This window comes from Myodes glareolus, chromosome 14, assembly GCF_982192425.1.
Source record: "Myodes glareolus chromosome 14, mMyoGla1.1, whole genome shotgun sequence".
NCBI classification, from domain to species: domain Eukaryota; kingdom Metazoa; phylum Chordata; class Mammalia; order Rodentia; family Cricetidae; genus Myodes; species Myodes glareolus.
Window position 1 is genome coordinate 36,974,883 of NC_142039.1, and position 22,933 is coordinate 36,997,815.

The 22,933-nt window shown below is 40.7% G+C and overlaps 1 protein-coding gene across 2 annotated transcripts in view; it reads left to right on the plus strand.

The window, feature by feature from the left end:
• The window catches only part of Vps41 (VPS41 subunit of HOPS complex), a 152,308-nt gene that overhangs the window by 123,818 nt on the left and 5,557 nt on the right, over positions 1-22,933 (plus strand). For both annotated transcript variants that reach the window (XM_048460771.3, XM_048460772.3), the window contains 8 exons: positions 405-532; positions 1,727-1,871; positions 8,036-8,077; positions 8,635-8,685; positions 11,387-11,524; positions 15,631-15,685; positions 17,682-17,822; positions 18,589-18,725. In XM_048460771.3, the coding sequence (XP_048316728.1) occupies positions 405-532; positions 1,727-1,871; positions 8,036-8,077; positions 8,635-8,685; positions 11,387-11,524; positions 15,631-15,685; positions 17,682-17,822; positions 18,589-18,725 (837 nt within the window). The remainder of the gene's footprint in view (positions 1-404; positions 533-1,726; positions 1,872-8,035; positions 8,078-8,634; positions 8,686-11,386; positions 11,525-15,630; positions 15,686-17,681; positions 17,823-18,588; positions 18,726-22,933) is intronic.

Below are 22,933 nucleotides of genomic sequence, written 5' to 3' on the forward strand. Positions count from 1 at the left end.
CAGAAAGATGAAGCAGGAGATTGTGAGTTTGGGTAACATAATGAGACCCATCCACATCTGTCCTCAGGGCCAGGGAACCACTTATCTGGAGTGTCAGCTTTGCAGCTTTCTTTTCTTCATTTTTGCCAGTCAGGAAGCTTTCTGAATCTTGGCATATTTATTGGGCATTTATGGAAACTTCATTGCATAGGCATAATGCCTAATAGAGAGGTGGGAAAAACCAGAGGTTGCTTGGCATTCCTTCCTCATGGACAGGGAACTGGACCCCTCTGAAAGAGCTCTTGTGACTCACTAAGTTTCTGTGCTCTGCACTGGGGAAGGAGCAGGAGAATGTGGATTCAAACCCAAATGCGATCATCACAGTATCACACTATGCAGTCTTTCTGCTGTTCTCCTTTGGTTAGGGCTTTGCCACGTTGATCAGAGAGTGGCCTGGAGATCTGTATAACAATTCCGTGATAGTTCAAGCAGTTCGAGACCACCTGAAGAAGGACAGTCAGAACAAGACTTTATTAAAAACACTGGCAGACTTGTGAGTATGTTTTAGTTCTTGCAGTCTTGGAATGGGGAGGGTGCCTTTTCATTTTCCTATATCACTCTTTATTGGACACCTCTAAGTCTCAGGTGAGTAACTAGAACATGAGTGTGTGAAGCTGCATTATAATGTGATTTTCCAGAGTAGTGGAGTGGTGTGGGCCCTAGTGAGGAGATGGAAGGGTACAAGAGTCCCCCAGGCTCTCTGGTGAGCTGGGCTCTGGATTCTGTATTCTTCAGTCTGCAAGCCTGTGCTGTTTCTGAATGACGGTCTGTCTGTGCAATTCCAGATCACACTTTGTTATAGGGGATTTTCAAACTTGAAAGTTGGGCTCAACAAGAAAAGTTTGATGACTATTTCCCTTTACTGGGCACTTCCATCTGACTTTGTGCCATTGTCTGAGACAAAGAGATAAGCTAGACAATCAAGGAGCCTCAGTGTAGGGCGCCAAATGCTATACCATAGGCAATCCAAGAAGGAAGGCCTGCTGCACCCCTTCCTCAGCACTCACAAACCCTAGATTCCCCTCGCTCATCATCTTTGTCAAAGTCTGACGAAAGGACCCACGATGGCCTAGACATCAGGAGCACATAGACTTGGCACAGAAGAAGTCATGATTGTGACATTCTAAATTAGACTACTCATTGTTTTCTATCAGAAGCACTTTTCTAGATTTCCCTTGGAATTTGTAGCACTGTTCCTAGTGAACAGCAGGATGCTTTCTGTCCAACTGACTTTCCTCTACTGGATGAAAGACTTAGTGTGAAAACATTGTTTCAGTGGAAAAATAAGACTCAGCTTTATACAACCCCCTATAGATGAACTGGAATATATCTCATTTGTCGGCGGAACACGGTGTGTAAGACTTCAGACTGATTCTTCTTTTACTTAAGAGGAATATCTCCTTCATTCTGGACCATAAATTCACTGTTTGGAATATAGATGTCTGGAAAACCTTTAAGGCCGGGCCCAGAAGAGGGGGCATTTATTACTTGGGTAGTATGCATTTTTGCAGATTTGGTGAGAGAAAAGGCAGGGCTCTGAGAAAGACTACATAGGAAATCTCAGCGAATACTTCCTATAGTAAAGTTAACTCTTTTCTTTGAACAACCATTTCAGTCTTTAATATTATGAAACATAATCTCTGCATTTTAATTATAACTGTTAATGAATATTATTTTTTATTGCCAGGTACACCTATGACAAAAATTATGGAAATGCTCTGGAAATATACTTAACATTAAGGCATAAAGATGTTTTCCAGCTGATACACAAGCATAATCTTTTCAGCTCCATCAAGGATAAAATAGTTTTGTTAATGGATTTTGATTCAGAGGTAATATGTTTCCTATTTCTATATATTAACTACTAACTATTCAAAGGTTTCATCAGTGGCTACTTGGTCAAGTGAATCATATACTTGACCATATACTGGCCATGCTAAGAACCCTCTGACTCATAATGCATGTTATTTTAGTAGTTGCCATTCTGAAAGTTATTTCCCACCAAACCTGGTAACCCAACTCTGAGCTCTGGGGACCACATGGTAGAAGGAGAAGATCAAGTCGTGAAAGTTATCCTCTGACCTACACACATCCACATGTATGAACACATACCCTTGGAAACAAAACTAAGTAACAAAAAGCTAGAATTTTGGATTAAAACAGTACCTATCTATTTCTTGTCTGTAAAAAAGTATACCTTAGGTGTAAAGACAAATCAAGCCTTAGGGTGAAAGGACAGAAAAAGGTATTCCAGGCAAATAGAACGTAGAAAACAGGTAGGTGGCGCTATTCTAATGTCTAACAAAGTAAACTTGGAACAAAAATTAGAAGAAGTAAAAATGCTTCATATTCAGGAAAGTCCATCAGGAGGATCTAACAGTTTTGAGCATCTGTGTACTGAGCATTGCTTTATGAAACAGTACTGGATGCCGAGGCACAGTTTGATAGACACGATAGTAGTGGGTGACTTCCGTGTCCCACATTTATGACGAAACAGTTCATCTTGACAAAATATTTAAAACTGAGGCAAGGGATAAGTGACATAAAGAAAGGGACTTCTCAGAAATCTATAGAATTTTCACTCCGGTCCTGTAGAATATACATTCTCAGCACTTGTGGAACTTTCTAGATCAAACCACATTTTATTGCATAAGCAAGTCCTAACAGATTCAAGGAAATTGAAACAATTTATTCTGTCTGATCACAGTGGAATAAAACTAGACATCACTGAAAATACAGAAACTATGCAAGCTTGTGAAGATTAAATAACACATTATTGAGTAATGAGCAGAGTACCACAGAAATCAGGAGGGAAAATGAATGCCCTAGAATCAAATGAAAATGAAAACACAGATATCAGTTCAATGGAAATACAATAAAAGTAGTTCTAAGAAGGAAATTTGTATGAATAGGAGCTTATATTAAAGACACCAGAGATCTCAAGTAAATAACTTAATGATTCATTCCAGGGGCCTAGAAAAATGAGTACAAGCCAAACACCAAATCAGTAGATGGAAAAACTAGTAAAGACTATAGGAGAATGCAACTGGAGACAGATTAGTGGTTAGGAGTATTCACTGCCCTTGAGAGGGCCCACGTTTATTTCCCAAAACCCACATGGAAGTTCATAGCTATCTCTAACTCCATTTCAGGGTATCAGTGCCCTCTTTTTACCTCTATAGGCACCATGCACATAAGTGATGTAATACATTGATGCAGGCAAAACATTCATATGCACAAGATTTAAAAATATTTTAAAATCATGGAAAAATTAATAAAATTGAACATTGGCAAACTATAGCCAAGCTAATAAAAAATAATTTCTAGACATGTACCTACCAAAGTTAAACCATGAGGATATGAACAAATTAAATAGAGATGTATCAAAGAACATGAAATGATTGAAGAAATAAAACATCTCCCAGCTATAAAAGACTAGGCTGAGATGAATTCGTTGTGGAATTCTTCCAGACGTTCAGTGAATACGTAGGGCCCCCTCAGACTGTTCTGTAAAGCAGAAGGTGAAGGAACTCTGCTCACCTCTTTCTATGAAGCCCCCATTTCCCCGATAGCATACCAGGTAAAGATACACTTAGACACAAAAGACAGCGCAGGCCAGTCTTCCTTTGATGTATGTAAATACTGGGATCTCAGGATAATACTTTCCAGTTGAATTCAGCACAAGAGAAAAATCTTTCACCAGAACCAAGTTAACTTCTTTCCTGGAATACAAGAATGGTTCAATAAATGTAACACAGTGTATGTCGACAGACCTGAGACAGAAAGCACAGCCCCACCAGAGTAGGTGGAGAAAATTACCCCAGAAAGGCATCTGAAGAAGCTCAGCATTCACTCATAATCAAACAAAAATAGAAGTAAAAGAAATATACCTTACCATAATAAAGACTAGATACAACAGACCTATATCAAACATAGTACAAAGGAAAAAGCTTCCAGAGAAAAGCTAAGTATAAGAGAAATATCAGTAAGTTCTCCAGTTGGTAGAGTGCATGGAGTCTTAGCTAGAACAATAAGATGAGAAGGAAATAGAATAGATTAGAATAAAGGAAATGAGCAAAGCATCCTTATTTGCATGCATGCACCTCTATGTAAGAGATCCTGAAAATGCCACCAGAAAATTCTTGTTTAGATCAACACTGAGTAAAATAGCAGGATGCAAAACTTAGTAACCTACCTATATAGCAGTAATGAACATGCAGAGAAATAAACAAGCTTTTAAAAAAAAGACATTAATAATAGCCCCCCACCCCCAAGAAAAGTACCTTGGCATAAATCTAATGAAGAATGTGAAAGACTTCTTGTCTTAGTCAATGTCCTATTGCTATGAAGAGATACCAGGACCATGGGAACTCTGATAAAAGAAGTTTATTTAATTGGGGCTTGCTTATAGTTTCCAAGGTTTAGTTCGTTATCCTCTGGGCAGAGAGCATGGTAGCATGTGGTCAGATGTGGTAAATGAGAGTTCTACATCTTGATCCACTGGCAGCAGCAACAGAGAGACATTGGGTCTGGTTTGAACCCTTGAAACCCTAAAGCCCATCCCCAGTTACATACTTTCTCCATGAAGTCCACACCTACTTCCCCAAGGCTTCCCTTCTAATCCCTTTCTGATAGTGCCACTCTCTGGAGCACTCAAATATAATGAGCCTGTGGGGGCCATTCTTACTCAGACCACCACCCCTCTAGAATGTGTGTTTAAAGTGCTTAAAAAAAGACTAGACCATGAGAAGACCTTGCTCTCTCTCTTGACTTTGAAGAGCTGCTCCTGGGAAAGGCCCTGTGATGACTGATCGGATCTAGAGTCACCTAGCAGATAAGCTGCCAGACAAGACTGGGAGGGCACTTCTGTGTAACCGAGGTGGGAAGGCCCACTATAGAAATGGGTGGCACCATTCTGAGGAACAGAGCCCTGAACTAAATCAAAAGTAAATCATGAACTGAACACAGGTTTTCATTTCTATTTTCTCTGAATGGAACATGACCAACTGCCTGAACCAGAAGGTCCTGCTGCCAAGATTTTCTACCATAATGTGCAATAGTCTCAAACTGTGAACCAGAAAGAACCCTGCCTGCCAGCCTTAAGTTGCTATTGTCAAGCACTTTGTCACAAGAAAAGTAATTAGTATAATCACCCTTCGAACAGTGCATAGATTCAGTGCAATACCGTTAAAATTCTATTGCCACTATTCACAGAAGTAGAAAAAAAATCCTAAAATTTGAATGAAAGAGCCAAAAACTTTGAGCAGCTAAAGCAATCTTGAAGAAAGGAACAGTGTTTGAGAGACCACCACACTCAATAAACTTACCCTGGAGAGCCATAATAACAAAAACTTGACCATTCTGGTTCCAAACCAGGTATATGGAGCAGTGCAATAGAATAAAGCCCCAGAGCTCCAGCCACCTGATTTTTAGTAGACAGGCCATGAACGTACACTGGAAGAAACACAGTCTTGTCAACAGATGGTGCTGGGAAACTGGGGACACACATGAAGAAGACAGACCTGATCCCCATCCCCATCTCACCCTTTTGGAAGTTAGTTCAACATGGGTCAAAGCAAAACCTGAAACTTTGAAATTGATTAAAGAAAGCCCAAGATAAACAATTTGAGTTTTAGCATACGAAAGCCTTTCTGAAAAGGATTCTTTTATGCTAGTCAGTTCTCCTCTCTTTACACCATGGTCAAACTCCAGTAATTAGGATTATGTGGCTTATGCCTTCCTCCCCTAAACCATCTTGATGGCTCAGCAGTTTGACTCAGAATGAATAAATATTAGTTTTGTGCTGCAAAGAATTAGGCTGCAAACTAAAGCCCATATTCCTAAACCCTAGTGTATTGTTTTTCAGTGACAAATAATTAGGGGAAAAGCTGCAACCACCTAAATCTCTCCAGGTGGCCGGCTGTGTGCGACAGTCCTGGTGATATTGTGGGCCTATAAAGGACTCAATAGCCCAGAAAAGGACTCAAGCCAGTGACCCAACTCTCCCGCTCCTGCAAATGCATTTGATGGACTCTAGCTCAACATTCCACCAAGATACTTATAAGTCTTTTGTTTCTTTGTGTACTGTGTACAGTAGACATATTAAGAGACTCCGTTTAGCTTCTGTCAACAGATGATTGGATAAAAGATGTGATGTATATGCACAATTGAGTTGCATTCAGTCATAAAGAACAAAATTGTATCATTTACAGGGAAATAAATGGAACTAATGATCATGTTAAGCAAAATAAGACCCAGAAAGGCGAATCATGTTTTCTTTTGTGGGCGAGGCGAATCATATTTTCTTTTGTGTGAATCTTAGATTTTGTACAGACATATATAGTCATGAAAATAGAAATAGCTGAGGGCAGCTAGTGTAGAGGCACACACTAAGGTGTGCACCTTTAATCCCAGCACTTGAAAGCAGAGGCTGGAGGGATGTCTGAGTTGGAGGCCAGCCTGGTCTACACATCAAATTCAAGGCCTGCTAGGCTATATCATGAGACCCTGTCTCCAAAACCTAGAAGAAAGGAAGGAGGAAGCAAGGAAAACCGAGGGAACGAAGGGACTAATAAGAGAAGAAGCTGGAAGAGAGTATGGGGAGGTGGATGTGATCCAAGTTTGTGGAATACTTGTCTGAACATCTTCATGAAGCCCAATTACTCTGCAGAGTTGATGTGCACTAATCAAAAAGATAAGATGCTTATATAAAAACTAATAACAGGGTGAAGACTCAACCAGTAAAGGCACTTGTCACCAAGCCTGAAGACCCGAGTTTAATCCCTAGGATCCTCATGGTGGAAGGAGGGAACCTACTCCCTCAAGTTGTCCTCTGGCCACACATGCTCTGAGGCATGAATGCATGTGCATGCACACACATGTGTAATTTCGAAGACTTAATTACATTCCCTTTATCCATTTTCTTCTGTGTTTCAAAGCTTATTTAGCATATGCACCAGTGGGAAAGAGATGGCTGAAACTATTGCTATTGAAAGAATTTGAGCTAAGGTTAAGGTATCCTAGTTTTCTAGTTAGAACGGATCTTTGGAATAATTGAACACCCTTATGTTTGTATAACAAAAATAACATTTGGAACAGACATCAGGGTGGTAGCAAAACCAGCCAGACCCAGTTATTCTATTTGGTGGGCTGTCAGCCTTCTACCTCTTGTCATGAACTGATTGGTGTTTTATGGCTGTGGTAGATGGTGTAGAAAACTGGAGTCCACAAGATTTGTATATTTGGAGATTTCAAGCGTTTCCCTTGTTTCCCTTTGTTAACCTGTTCTCACAAGGCCAGCCCTTGCTCACTTCTGTGACCGTGGTAATGTGATATTCTCCAGAGCTACTCAGGATGGCATGACAATTTGTAAACAGCTCAGATGAGACATCAAGGGGCTAGAACATGTTGCCTATTTTGAATATAGTAGGAACTTTTGCATTTGGTAAAAATAGAGGAGTGCAGTGGTTTAAAAATATACAAAACACACAGGCCTCAGGTTGAGACATGTTTGAATTTGTATTCCTCAGCAAATGGCATTTTGAATAAGGATTATTTATGAAGCTGTAGCTAATCTTTCTCTGTCCCACCAGCCAGCTCCCAAATAACCACACAGAGACTTGTTATTAGTTACGAAAGCTTGGGCGATACCTTAGGTTTATCCCACTAATTCTTATTTATAACTTAAATTAACCAATTTCTATTTATCTATGTGTTTCCACATTGACCCATCCTCCCTCTACATCTGACTGATGATTCCTTTCTTCTTCCCAGCATCTCTCTGCCTCGAAAATCCTGCCAAGCTTTTGGCTGTTCAGCTTTTATTAAACCCAACAGTGTGACACATATTCACAGTTTAACAAAAGACTTTTCTACAACGTGAAGCTCAGTGCTTCTAAGTGTAAGAAATAAACACCTGACCTGTAGCTGTGGTACTGCATTTTGTTTAGTGTTCTTGTGTGGCAGACAAGTGACTATGTCTGTATTTGTATTTCAGAAAGCTGTTGACATGCTTTTGGACAATGAAGATAAAATTTCAGTGAGTCTTTTTATATGTATCTGTTGCTAACACACACCACATACTAAGCATGCTTTAGAGGAAAGAGATTACTTTGTCATATGGTCTGGTCCAAGATCAAGAAGCTGCATTTGGTGATGGCCTTTTTGCTGGCAGAGTGGCAAGTCAGTGTGGGGTGTTGCACAGCAGAAGACAGGATGAGCCATGTGGGAGGTCAGGGGTGCACCCTGGAAGAAAGAAGATGGATGCAAGGTGTCTGGAAGTGGCCAGGCTCCTCGCTCTTTTATAACTATCTTATCTCATACAAACTAACCCTCTCATAGTCCAGTTTAATCCCTTTATGTGGTAATCAGCCACCTCCCTCTAAACCCTTCTGTTTAAAGAGTTTCACCACCTTTTAGTGGTCACATTACGCATCAAGCATGGACTCAAGTTTTGGTGGGGAACAAGGCACATTCAAACCATAGCATGTGGTACTAATGAGTGTCTGCAATACTGTGCCTACAATACAGTGTATCAGGTACTTTGTCAATGTGTTGTCTCCTCATAACTGCATTTTATTTCATATTTTTCCTCAGATTAAAAAAGTGGTAGAAGAATTAGAAGACAGACCAGAATTGCAGCATGTGGTGAGCATTAGTCTTCTTTGCCCTTTTAATTCAGCAGCAGACAGAGCGCCCGTGCATTGGTGGGGGAGTGCCCAGGCAGAGAACCTTTCTTAGCGAACACTGCTCAGACTGGAGCTTTGACCACAGACAGTGTGCAGGAATTACTAGAATGTAGCACTTGCTGTGACTTTGTGGCTAGGAATTAATCATAGGACAGGTGGTTGAAGTTTGACTTACAACTGAATTGGGACTTTTAGAAAAATACGTTCTGTTTTTCAATTCTCTACCATCCTATGCCTGGAAGTAAATGCTTTCCTCTATAGCTGCTACTATATATAATCAGGTCATAAGTCATAGCACAAACCAGTAGTGCACTATAGATACCAAGTCCTGTTATTCTATGTCCAGGACCATGGTGGCCAAAGAACAGATTTATCATTTTCCCTTCACCCACACTGTAGCTAAACCTGCCTGTTCTGTATAGATTTGGGGTGTGTATTATGAAGGGTGTTGTCTAGATTTCCTTAGAGGCTCCTTTGGTTCCATATATCGTGTCATCCAGGAGTAAAACAAGAGTAGTGTCTTAATTTGCTTTCTATTGCTGTGACCACACAGCATTACCAAAACCAGCTTGGTGAGGAAATGGTTGCTTTCATCTTACAACAACTTTCGAGTCACATTGCATCACTGAAGGAAATCAAGGCAGGAATGTAAGCAGGAACTTCAGAGCAGGAACAGAAGCAGAAGCCAAGAAGGAGCACTGCTTACAGCTTGCCCCTCATAATTTGCTCAGTCTACTTTCTTATATATTCCAAGACTACCCCAGGGGTGGCACAGTGGACGTGGTCCTTTAACATCAATCATTAATCAAGAAAATGCCCTACAGACCTGCCCACAGGATAATCTTATGGTGGCATTTTTGTTTTTCAGATATTAAAGTTCCTTACTCCCACATATGTCTAGGTTGTTTCAAGTTGACAAAAAAACAACCAGCACAAGATGGTATTTTCTATATGCTTTAAAAATGTAGAAAAGAAAAGGCTTGAGGGGCCGGTGGACTCATCCCAGTAGGGATGGTCTTTTCTCTGGAACTGTAGTATTCTATTCCAAACCAACTTCTATGCTGAAGCTGGTGAGGATTCATGGATGGAAATAAAATCTTGGATATATTGTGATTTTGTTTATTGCTCAGCATTTAATGCAGATACTGTTACCATAGTTTTCATGACCAGAAAAATCTTAAGATTATCTGCTTACCCAAGCAAGGCTCCATTCTGCTAGCCATCTTAAAATTTTGTTTATAGAGCAACAATTTCTGATGTGCTAAGCTATAATAAAACAGAAGGCAGTGTTGCTCTGTGACAGTGAACCAGTGAAAGGGTGTCAGGTACCCCACTAAAACAGTCATCCCTACCACCCGGAAATGTAGTGCCTGCATCCTGTGTGACAGGAAAACACCTCTTCAGGCAAAGTACCATGTCCTGGCCATATCCAGACCCCACTGCAGGCTACCTGTCGGCACTCCTCATCAGATTTAGCCCAGAAAATGAGCTCAGTTTTGCTGTTCCATGTCCCCTTCTTGCCGCAAAGAACTGTGAACAGCCCAAAGGATGCTTCTTGAAGTCCATATGTTGGTCTTGGTTTGATATGCAGCAGCAGTTACCTCACAGCTTCAGGAAAACTGAGGTTCTTTATCTATTATGAACCTGTTCACCAGATTATAAACACTCATGGGCTGAAATACTTTCTGTAGTTAGTGGAATTGTGGCTTCCTCCCTCTGGTGGGTTGTAGGTTTGTGTTTGTATTTAACATTAGCACTGAGTATCCAATTTGAGGTGTTACATAATAAACTCAATCTTTTCAGTAAGTAGAAAGTGGAAACCATTCCCTTTAGAGTCCAGCTGTTCTCTTTTTATTATTTTTGTTTTCTGATGCCATCAATACAGGTACCACTTAATTCCAAAAGGATTACGTTAGTTCTCTAAAAATTGATACATGGAGTGTGTAAGTATTAATTTAGTTCCTGCTACAGGGTGTTTTTTAGAAAAGTCATGTTGTGGCCCTGTGCCTTTTCATGTAAAAGAAGACAATTTTTTAAAGACTTATTTTAATTTTATGTGTACGAGTGTTGTTGGGCTTGCATGTATATAAGTGCACTGCAGGCTTGTTGGTGTGCATGGAGGCCCGAGGAGGGTGGCACATCCCCTGTAACTGGAGTTGTGGACAGGTGTAAGCTACCATGTGGTGTTAGGAATCCAACCTGGGTCTTCTACAAGAGTAGCAATGCTCTTAAGCACTGAGCCATCTGCCCAGCCCCAAGAATAGCATTGTTATCATCTCAGACTGCTACCCGGGCATGTGATTTCTGCAGCAAGATGATCTTTAAGATTTACCATCACTAATGCTTGTGCTTAGCATACACCGGGCCTGGCTCTGGGTGATGCACAAATAGTAATTACTTTGAACCAGTGAAGACCCCAAGTCACAGAGTGAGGGGGAGCTTGTCTCAGTTCACATAGCTGTCAGTGGCAGCCGGTCCAACCAGGAACCTTCTAGGAGGGTTTCAGAATCTACTCCCGAAATGGCATTCTCCTCCCCATTCCTCAAGTTATTCTTACTGTGTCTCCTAACCTCCATGGAAGGTGTTAACAACTGAAAATAGTAAAGTTAACCAGCTATTTATTCTTATTCTGATATTGTGACTTATCTTGTTCCTTTTAGTATTTGCATAAGCTCTTCAAGAGAGACCATCATAAGGGACAACGCTACCATGAAAAACAGATCAGTCTGTATGCCGAGTATGATCGGCCAAATCTCCTTCCCTTTCTCCGAGACAGTACCCATTGTCCACTTGAAAAGGTAAGTCACTGTCTCACTAGGCACATCAGAAGTAGTTGTCATTTTTGTAAGCCTTTTGTTGGTCTTCTCTCCCTGCCTGTGTTCATCCCTGTTCAAGGAAGGCTGCTGTTGAACCAGTGGGTTCTGCCAGCCCATTGTGGTGAGCCATGGTCCTTTGGGCTAGACTTTAGGGCAGGGCACAGACATTCTGTAACAGGCTTAATTGGAATAAATATTTAATCCATGGCAAAAAATACCAAGATGAAGTGAAATCAAGAGTCTGCGTCTCGTTCTCAGAATTAGGGTGATTGGGGTAAGAATCCGAGAGTAGGCACTGCCCGAAACTGGTGTAGCTGCTGCAGTCAGGAACCCAGACTGATAAAGAGGGATGGCGTCCATCTCTTCTCAGCATTTGCCGCTGAGCTTCTGTGTTTCTCCACTCGCTGTATCACGTTGTAACTGCCTCAGCTGTCTGACTTCCTCTCACCTGTAAAGTCTTTGGAGGAAGGAAGGACTTTGTCTGCTCATTTAAGGAATCAATGCACTGGTTGACATTTTTTTTTACCACTTTAAATGGCCTTTTCATTGTGGGTCACCGAAACTTCTAAATCAGACGTGATTTCTTTGTCAAGATCCATGGTAGAAGATCTATTTACATAAGAGTGTTACCCAGCCTTATTTTGAAACAAAGCTAACTTTGACACATACTCATGACTTATGGATTCATGAATGATCTCATTCTTTTTTCCTTAGAAATAAGAATTATGTACACACTGAATGACCTCTAAAACTATCATTTATGTTTACCATAAACAGAATGACAGGGTAGATTCCCTCGTAGCAGACATCTCAGGCTCTGACAGGGGTGCCTGTGACATCTGTGACATCCAGGAGATGACAGGGGGCGAATGGCAGAATACATCCTCACTGTTTCAGCTCAAAGACACACAGGACATGGGGCCTCTTTACCCAGATATAAATTACAATCTTTAATATCTGAATGTTCCCTCCCCAGAAACCTCTTAACTTCAAAGAGACTAATTCTGCCACATCAGGTTATTTGCCTTTTCAGGGCTTGGGTAATTGCTGAAATGAATAACAGTTGCAAATGTGCAACTAGAAATTTTGAAGTATTCACGTCTACCTTACTTTGTGTGATTTGAAATTCATGCTTTGCAGCAGCTCTAACAGTAGTACGTCAGAAGCCCGGTAAGGCTCTCAGCTATTCAGTCCTAGAGTTCAGGACTTAAAATCAGCACAGTTCATCAACTCAAAACTCAGTGCTAAGTTTTTTATGGAATTGTTGATTGCAAGGGAGCTCCAGACTTTGTAAGAATTTCTAGGCAATACTGCTCTGTGAAGAAAGAGTGCCTTCCTTCAGTCTTTCTGCCTTCAGCCATGTGCTGTGCTTTCACTCTCTTGATATTGCTTCATCTCCACAAAAGTGCAAAAGTGCAGGTGGATAGGGGCATCTGGTACCCGGCCAGCTGAGACTGGGGTGTGAACAGAGTGGTCAGGAGCTGAGGGCAGACATGGAGGCTAGGCCTCTGACCCTCAGGCCCCTTGTTCTTCACCGTGCTGAAGGATTGTATTTTCAGGTTTAAAATGCTCACTAAAATAGCAGCAGAGGTATTCTTTAGCATTGTAAACATCAAGAAAAATGCAGCTGCAAACCTGTCTTTGGACTATAATTTACACATGTGATCTTATGATTTGATCATGCCTAAGAGATGTTGCAATCATTATAATCTTGACAGGTTTATAACTGAATGTATGATCTCATATTAAGCAACATTCACAAGGTGGCAGTGTGTGTCCTTTGGGTGAACACACCAGTGACACAAAGTGGATAAAATTTCACTAAAGGACTTACAGCAAGGTTAACTAGGAGACATCAGAGTCAAGGCTGGGTAGAAATCCTTATTAAGTTACAGCTGACAATGTAACTTGCTACCCTGCAATTCCCCTATCACCTTTATGCTGAAGCGAGAAGATGTTAGAATACTACTTTTGTATCTTCTTTTTTAATCAATTTCTGTCAGTTATCTTACTTTTCACCTTTGTTTGCCCTAAAACTCCCTCTCCGTGTGTGTGTGTGTGTGTGTGTGTGTGTCTGTCTGTCTGTCTGTCTGTCTGTCTGTCTCTCCCTCTCTGTCCATCTAAAATCCTTCTTCTAGAGGGATCATAGTGTCCGACATTCGAGAATCTAAAATAAGGATGCTGCCACATTTGTATTTGGGTCAGTAATAGAAGAATGCTATGTTCTGTAAATACTTCATTTTTATATTTCACTCAAAAACTCCTACATATTTCTAGAGTTTCATTATTTTTAAGGAGAATATTCTCAGGTGCAGTTAGAATCCACTTGTAAATATTTTAATAACCTAGGAAATTCAAATTTCAAAGGCTCGCTGTTGTAGAAAGCTGTCCTCCAGTATAGCGTGACCTGTTGAACCCTGGGCAGTTGTGATTCCTGGCAGGAGACCTGCATGAGAATGGGGAGATGTAACCAGTAACAGTGTCCAGGTAGTGTGCTCAGCAGGCCCAGACTATTTTTGTGGGTGTGTAATCAGTTAAGATACTGACCATTGAGTATCTGAAACATGGCAAATCAGTGTAAATTAACTAACCCCTTAGAGAAAGTGGTTTTCCGTAATGTACCATTCCAGTGAGGCTCGTTTAATGGTGTGTGTGTCTTGAAAAACTGTCCTGGCTTCATCCCTATTCTATACTGAGATGATGCTCTTTTCCCTTTTATTTCTTTTATAGATACATTGATCTTTGTGATCAGACCCCACCCCCATTCCTTACTTGTTTAAATATATAGTCTGCAGGAAAATTTAAATCAAAATCAAAATATCAAGATTAGCTCCTGCTGTTGTTTCTTAAGATAGATCACAGAATAGAAAGAAATGATTAACTCAAGCTGTTCTTTCTATGGCTTTGATTCTTATTTTCAAAACGCCTGCCTGACTGGTAGTTTCTAAATAACTACTTTAAATATGCAACCCAGTTAACTCGTTCTGAAACCTTTATTGTCTCCTCAATTGAAAAAATACTCATTACAGACCTACTGTGAACCCAGCATCATGCTAAGCATAGGGCTTAACAAGCACATGGTCCGTGCAGAGTGAAATTGAATGGCTAACATACTGAGCAGTTAGTTATCCTAGTGATAAAGAATTAGGAAACCACATGCAGGATGAAAATGAAGTAATAATTAGAATCTTGTCCAGTGTGAAGTTGTGGCAATATTTGTCTCCAGTCCTTTATAGAATAGGGAGTTAGGAGTGAGGAGAAAGTTGCAGAGAGGGGACATTGCAGAGGTGGTCAGGGAGGATAATGCCATACTAGGATGGCTGGACAAGCTGCAGGTCACTGTGTGGGTACAGCAGGAGGATGGTCTGTGGGATGTGGTTTCCCTAGTGAATGGTACCTGATCCAGATGCATCTCTCTGTGGAGCTTGTCACTGGAGTGTGGCTTGAATTCAGTGTTGTTACTCCATGCACACAGTCCTCCCTCTGCACTGTGCCAGCCATGGAAAGACATGTGGTCATTTCTTGTCATCCTTTTTGTGCCCAAGAGTCTGGGGTAGACTTGATGTCTCTTCTTCTGCTCGTTTCTTGGCTCCTTTGTCTCCTTAAGTGTTGTCCTTTCATGTTACTGTTATCCTCACCTTTGCTCTTTTGGTTCAAGCTGATCCTTCAGCATCTAGCAGATAGAACAAAGTAGATATATGCTATTTGATTTAGAGTGACTATGTGATTTGTCAGTATACAGTGCATCTTTACACTATGAGAGGACACATATACCAGTGACTATAGATGAGATTAGAAGCAATGGTATAAAGTCAAGCATCTAAAGAGAGAAAGCTTAATAGGAAAACACATTCCAACTTTGCTCTCTCCTTCTGCTGATGAAACACTATGTGTCTTCGTGTGCTCTCAGTTCATCTGAAAGGTGAATGGAAACAAAGAGCCACAGAGATGTGTTTTCTTTTGTTCTATTTTTTTAAGGAAAACAATGAAAAGTTCTTCCAAGTTTATAAGTATCTTTAAGTGGCTCTCTTAATGTTATTCTCCAGCTTGGTAGTCCATAGTAACATTTCTCCTTGCTTTAATTGAAGGCTCTTGAGATCTGCCAACAAAGAAACTTTGTAGAAGAGACAGTTTACCTCCTGAGTAAGTAGATTTGTTCATTTTAGTCCCATAAACGTGGAAGTAGGGGCAAGGGAAGATTTGTCATAATGTGTGTAAAAATGGACACAGATTTGAGAACAAAGTGACAGACATTCAGGCGTATAAAATTGTAACACATGGAAAAGGAGAGTCTGAAGCCCAGTAGCATAGGAAGACTTACCAGAGCCGTGCATCTAAGGAACATAGTAAATGTGTGATAAAAAAAGCAACAAAGCAAGCAAAAATGTATCATATTGCACAGTACATTAAAATTGTAGATGAGCTGACAGATTTGGTTTTTTGGCTTTTGGAGGTTTTTTCCTCCTTTAGTTTATAGTTGGCTTATATCACCACACACTGATAGGAAGTAATTCATGTTTTCAAAATTCACATTTCAAAATTCAAATCTTAATAATTAGAATATGGTGCTTTAGAGCAAGAGGAAAGCTTCATAATATACTGTAACTCTCAGGGCTCCCTTTTCCTCTGCTGCCCACCTCCAGACATGGCAGAGTGGGGGTGCGATGTATACCATATACCAGGAAACTAGACTTGTCTGTCTTCCAGAGTGCATGAGCGCTGTGCAGATACTGGAGACTCAAAGCATAGACTAAATGTGAGCATCTCTCAGGTATCATCTCCCTGCCCAACTGCCATGTTTCTCACACCACAGCCTTCTTCCATACACCACTCACTGTCATTGGCTCCTTCGGCCTTTGTTAACCCAAGTCTCCTAATCTGTGTGGAGTAGCAAGCTCATGGATGTTCAGCATCAGCCGTAGAACTGCCCAATCGTGAGATCTGCTTTCCCTAGGAGAAACATTTGAGGCTATATTTTCTGCATGAGCACAGTTTGAGGCTTTTCCTCACAACTTCAAATAGCTTATCTGTTCATTTACTTCTTCCGACTGTGATCCAACAGGAAGTATCTGTTTGAATTCATCCTATGACTTAGGAGCATTAGATAACTTAATTCATGACCCTTTCTGGTCCCTGCATGGAATTAGGGACAAGGGTAAATGTAAAAAGCCTCAGCCCAACAGTCGGGCCTCTACTGCATAAGACCTTCCACGTGAGCTCTAGTAGCAGCTTGTGAAAATTAGGAAGCGCCCACTGGTTAGTGAGCAGAAGAGGCACAATGATTTCCAAGTTTTTTAAAGTCTTAACTGTATCAGAATTTCCAAAAGAAATTACAGGCCTGTGAGAAGGAAGGCAGAATGCAGCTGACCCAGCTTGAACTCCAGCTGTATAATTCAGTGGCTACATGATCTTGCCAAGTTACAAATACTGTATTTCCTCTTCTATTAAAAAAAAAAGTAATAAGTAATATTAACCCAGACATGATGGCACATCACTTTAACACTAGCATTCAAGAGGCAGAGGCAAGCAGATCTCTGAGTTCAAGGTCAACCTGATCTACATAATGAATTTTAGCCTAGCTAGAGCTACATAATAAGGCTGCCTCAAAATAAAGGAAAAAAAATGTTTCAAAATATTCAGTGTTTTAAGCTGGAGAGATGACTCAGCAGTTAAAACTATTCTTCCAGAGGGTCCAGGTTCAATTCCTAGCTATTACATGACACATGATAGTTTTGCCACTCTGGTTCTAGGGGATACAGTGCCCTCTTCTGATGTCCATGAACACTAGATGTGTACATGGTACATGTACATACATGCAGCCAAGACACTCCTACACATAAAGTTAAATAATAAAATTAAATAAAAATTAAAAAATTAGAGACTTAGGTAAAGCATCCTGCCTACAGTCATAGTGAGAGTAAATGATGTCATTCACATAACAACATCCAGTGAACACTCCACACAACAGCATGAGCACTCAATAAATAGAAAGTATTTATTTGACTGTCAGAATAGGAAATTTTTGTGTTATATAAGAAAGTCAGCTTTAATCTTCTTTGGAACTTTGTAAACCAATTAAGAAATATGCTGTTTCTTTTTTAAATGAATAAAGTATTCCACACTTCCTCACCCCATCTAGGCCGAATGGGAAACAGTCGAAGTGCCCTCAAGATGATTATGGAGGAATTACATGATGTTGATAAAGCAATCGAGTTTGCCAAGGAGCAAGATGATGGCGAACTCTGGGAAGACCTGATTCTGTATTCCATTGACAAACCACGTAAGCAGAGAGGACATTTGACTGTAAAGCCTCTTGTTAGTATTATTATAGCCTGTTATGTGAGAAAGAATTATTTCAGGGTACACTGGGCTAAAATTAGGGCCAGGTGGGTTGGTTTAGAAGTTTGATCCCTAGGTGTCCCACATGGTGGAAAGACATTGCTCCCTTAGGTTGTCCTCCAACCTCCACACACGTGCACACAGTGGAATGCAATCTCTCCCTCTCTCTCTCTCTCTCTCTTTCTCTCTCAATATAAATCAATGAGAGTAAAATAGATTAAGTAGATAGACAAATGTAATAATGTTTTGATGGGAGAGCATCCACAATGAATCCAGCTGTGAAAGTTCTGGGGATTCTTACCCCTCCTGTGTAGAAAGGTCAGAACCTCCGACTCTGCAAGCCTTAGGGTGAAATTAGTCCTTCAGAGTGTAATTTCAGTGTAAGGAGGAGGAGTTCTTGAGAGTTTAGAAATTCACATTTTAAACACTTTTCTTGAAGGAAATAGGTTGTTACTTTTGATCTGAAGTTGAATTGTGAACAAATACAGCACATCCTAATATTGCTCATGTGGTTTTTGTTTGTTTGGGTGGGTGTTTTTTGTTGTTGTTGTTTTTGTTTGTTTGTTTTTCTAGATAGAGTTTCTCTGAGTAGCAGTCCTGGATGTCCAAAATACTGCTTTCTCAACCAGGCTAACCTTGAACTCAGAGATCTGCCTGCCTCTGCCTCCCAAGTGGCTCATGTGTTATTTTTGCATGGTGTTTTGCAGCATTTATTACTGGCTTACTAAACAACATTGGCACACACGTGGATCCAATTCTACTAATCCACCGTATTAAGGAAGGAATGGAGATTCCCAATTTGAGAGATTCCTTGGTTAAAATTCTGCAAGATTATAACTTGCAGGTAAGTATCCTTTGACAAAGGAGCATGGGAGTGAGCACATTCATCCTTTTCTAAATAAGTATTTCTAAGCCACTTAGATGTCTGTCAGACTTCAATTCACTGTTTGGAAACCTGTTCAAATAGAGACACTGAAAACATCTCAGCTTAGGAAAGCCATTTGATTCCTCAGTCACCTCCAAATTTTCTCTTAAGGAAGTATATTTTCACTTAGTTGGTAATACAGCATAGCATTGAAGAGGACGTGATAATACTTACAAAGAATATTTAACAGGTCAAAAATGTTTGTAGAGGAAATAAATATTGTGTGCAGTTTTGGAGAATAAGATATAAATTTAAACACTCAAATAATTTTCCTTTCAACCATTGAAGGACTCCATTGCATGAAACATGCTTAAACCCGGGATCTAATGAGCCTTTGTCTGACTGACATGTAACATGCTAGTTACTAAGCATCCTGTCTTTTCTCTTTACAAGACTGAACAATGAGTCTGTTTCAGAATCCAGATAGCCTCCTTAGGACTCAAAACTGTTTAAAATACATTTACTTTTAAAATGCAGACCATTCTCCCTACAATCACTTGGAAGTGTTTTTGTCATAGTAGATGAACTTGCATTCCTGGAAACAGTATGTGTTGTCCAGGTTGTAGGAAGAACATCATGATGCATATGGGTTCTGTCACCAGTCACTGTGAAGGGTGTAAGGTAGAGGACTGCCTGCCAAACTCAGGGGGATGGCACCAACAATCAGTGAGAAATGTGTGGGAGTGGCAGACCAGGAGGGACAATGGTTGTCGCTCTGGAGTGTGATACTGTACTGTAACATTTCTGTAGCTGTAGTGGAGGTGTTCAAAGAGGGTGGGTTAAAGTGGTCAGAGTAGAATTAGGTGGGAAATTGAGATGCTTCTGTTACCAGTCCTGTGATGCCAGCAGAGGTCCCTGGCACACCCTCCCTGTGTTCTTCTCGTGAAGTCTGCAGACTCACCGGTGATTCATCTACTTTCTATGAACAAATTTGCATGGTTCTAAGCCAGTTGAAAAATACAAAGCATAAGATGTAAAATGAACATTTAACATAAAAAGGATCCCCTGAATCAGTGCCTTCCCCTCTTAATTATAAATGCATAGAGAGCTTTCCTTATACCCTGTAAATGTGCAGTTGGGTAGTGAGTTAAGGAGACCCAGAAGTTTTTTGCCAGTGCATCCAGTGAGCCATTGTTATCCATCAGCACCTAGATAGAACAGCTACTCATAGGAAGGAATGGGGAGTTGAGGACAGACCACAGAATCTATCACACTAGGACTGGCCCAGTGGAGAGCACAGGCCCAGTGGAGATGCCGAGAAAAGCTGCAGTTCCCACGAGTGTTTCTGACTCATTGAAGAAGACTTTAGATCTCTATTTCTCTCCCTCTTTCTTTTCTTTTCCATCTACATAGGAAGAGCTGCTCATTTTTATCAGTGGCCATTTGCTTATCTTCTTTGCCTAAACAACCTATTGGGATCTTCATAAAAATATCCCAGGTCCCTTTGGAGCCATTGGCAGTTCCCGGAAGATTTTCACAGACATGCTTTTATTTCATTATATCGGTCTTCATTTTTTGTTTCATAGAACTATATTTCATGTTCTCATTTATAATAAAAAGTACAATCTCCCATAAGTCTTCCAAATTTAGGGGAAGTATTCCAGGCCAATGATTTTCCAGGAATCCTATGTATGAGGTAAGCAGTGACCCTAGTGTAATGAAACCCTTCAGACATAAAGGTCCAGAAGGATTTGTCACTGTGCTGCCATACACCTTCTCAGTGCCCTTTATAAGTAGTCAGTGCACTGAGGTCAGAGAGGAGGCTTACAGTGTAGTGATGTGGGCCCTGACTCCTGAAATGTGGAGTCAGCTGTTATTTGAAATGGGAAGGAGGGAGGGAGGGAGGGAGGAAGAGATGGAGAGAGGGAGGGAAGGAGCTGTGAGGAAACTTAACAGCTCTTCTGATGTTACCATTTCATACTTCCTGACAACAGCTCCCTTCAGCTGGAAGGTAGTGGAGTTGAGCGTGTTCACAAGATGTCCGTGCAGTTGGGGAAGTGGAAATCAGCGCTTTGGTCACTAGTCACTTTGTTTTTGCCAGTCTTATCAACAGACATTTTAGGTTCATAGCAGGCTTCTAATTAGCATTAGCCCTGTTGCTCAGAGTAGACTAAGACTCCCAAGGGTCAGTGATCTGCTGGCATGTCAAGATACTGAACTAATTTTAGGCTCAGACCTTGCGAGGGAATGTCATGCCTTTTCCTCTAGGACTGCATCAGTTCTAACAGGTAATCCGTAAAATGTGTCCAGACAGGACCACTTCCTGACTTCCCTCTGGAGAAAAGACAGTAGGCCTGTTGTTCCTCAGGAAGCAGGAAGTGTGGGGACCGAGTCCTTGTTGGGAGCAGAGGCCTGAGCTGTCCAGGTCGTCATGTGATGTGTAATGAGTCATTTTCCACCTGAGGCCTCTTTTCCCAGATGCTCCCTAGTCATTCCAGTTCTACAAACAGATTTCCTACATTTACATTTGCTACTTAAAATCGAAGACACGGTCGATTTAAGACAGTCAACTTCTTTCTTGGCTGCCTTTTGAGGAGGGGGCATGAATTTCTTTTTCACTCATGTATTATCTAACCTCTCTGTGTTTTTCCTGGCATGGTTTTTAAACTTGCAAATTTTGAAATAAGCTTTTGAGACCAAATGGACTTTTTTCTTTGATTTCATTTTGATCTTATCACCACATTTAAGTGACACAGGTATCCTGTGCCAGCCAGTCATCACTTCCTTGATTCATTTAGTGTATATGTGTGTGTGTGTGTGTGTGTGTGTACACACACTCTGTGTTATTATGAGTTGAATACAGTCATGATTTTAAAGTCTTTTTAAACTGAAAACTAGACCTTCACATTTATCTTATGCGTTTTATTTCTCTCTGCACTTAGTCGTCTTTGGCAGTAATCCAACAAGAGCAAAGCGTTCCAAGTAGAAGTCCCATGACACCAATGACCTCAAGACGAAGCTGGAAATAAGGAAACTTTTGGGGCTTGGAAACCAGCTAGCTGGCAGCCATTTGCTTTCTAAGGACAAGCACATGCAAAGTGAATAAGGCAAAGCCAGCAAAATCCCAGTGCTCAGAGCCTTTTCAAATAAAAACTGCAAAAACTTGGCAGTTTTTCTGGCACGTTCCCCACAGCAGCTGTTTCTAAGGAGCTGTAGCTATTTCCCTGATGTGTGGTTCTTTATTGCTTTGTGAAATATCTGTGAGACTACAGTTTTGCTTTTACTTGGAATTATTATCCATGGTGATGTGCTTTGGAGGTATCAAAAAAAATATGGAGTAAATCTAAGGTCTCACATTGGTTGTCAACTTCAAAAGTATGTTTTCATCTAACTTTACCATAGAATAGGGATGACCATTGATTATACAGCTGCAACTTGTTTCTTTAAAATAAATAATGAAGGGGAAGTGGAGAGGAACAAGGGTGGTTGAAGGGATATGGGAAGAAGTTGGTCTTTAGGTGTGGATAATCTGGGAAAAATAGAAGGACCTTCCATATGGAAAAAGAGCTTCTGAAAAGATAATATTTTTCCATCTGAGAACTATCAATAAATATTCTTTTTGAGAAAGAAACTAGTGTTATGAAGCAGAGAGAGGGCAGTGGTTTATGTTGGATGGAGTTCTTAAAACCAGAAAGGTTAGTGAGCAGGGTTGGTAACCATGTGTCTCCTGTTCTCCAGGTGCTGGAGTCTAACCAGGTAAAGCTGTTTTGGTTAGATCATAGCCTGTCTCTTTAATACCATGATCTCTCAAAGATGCCAGATCCCACTGCCTGGAAGCTCTCCCTACTGTGCTGTGAATTTACAGCTCCTTACCTGTTCTGCCCTGGTACCTGACTCCTTCATGTTCCTTCATGCAGGCCAATCTGGACTAAATTGTGTGGTGGAGAACGTCCACCACCTCCCGAAAGGAAACAAGACTCAGATATTTTCCTTTGTTTGGGGATTTTTTTCATGACTCTCCTCTGCTGCCAACCCCAACTTTATGCATTAAAGGGAAGGCTTTTCTTCCCCTGAGACTTCATTCATGTCGTTGTCCGTGATATAATGAATTGTCCCTTTCTTATATTCTTCCCATCGTAGCTCATGTAGTCGCAATGCCCTTTTCTGTCCTTAATGAAGTCCATTCC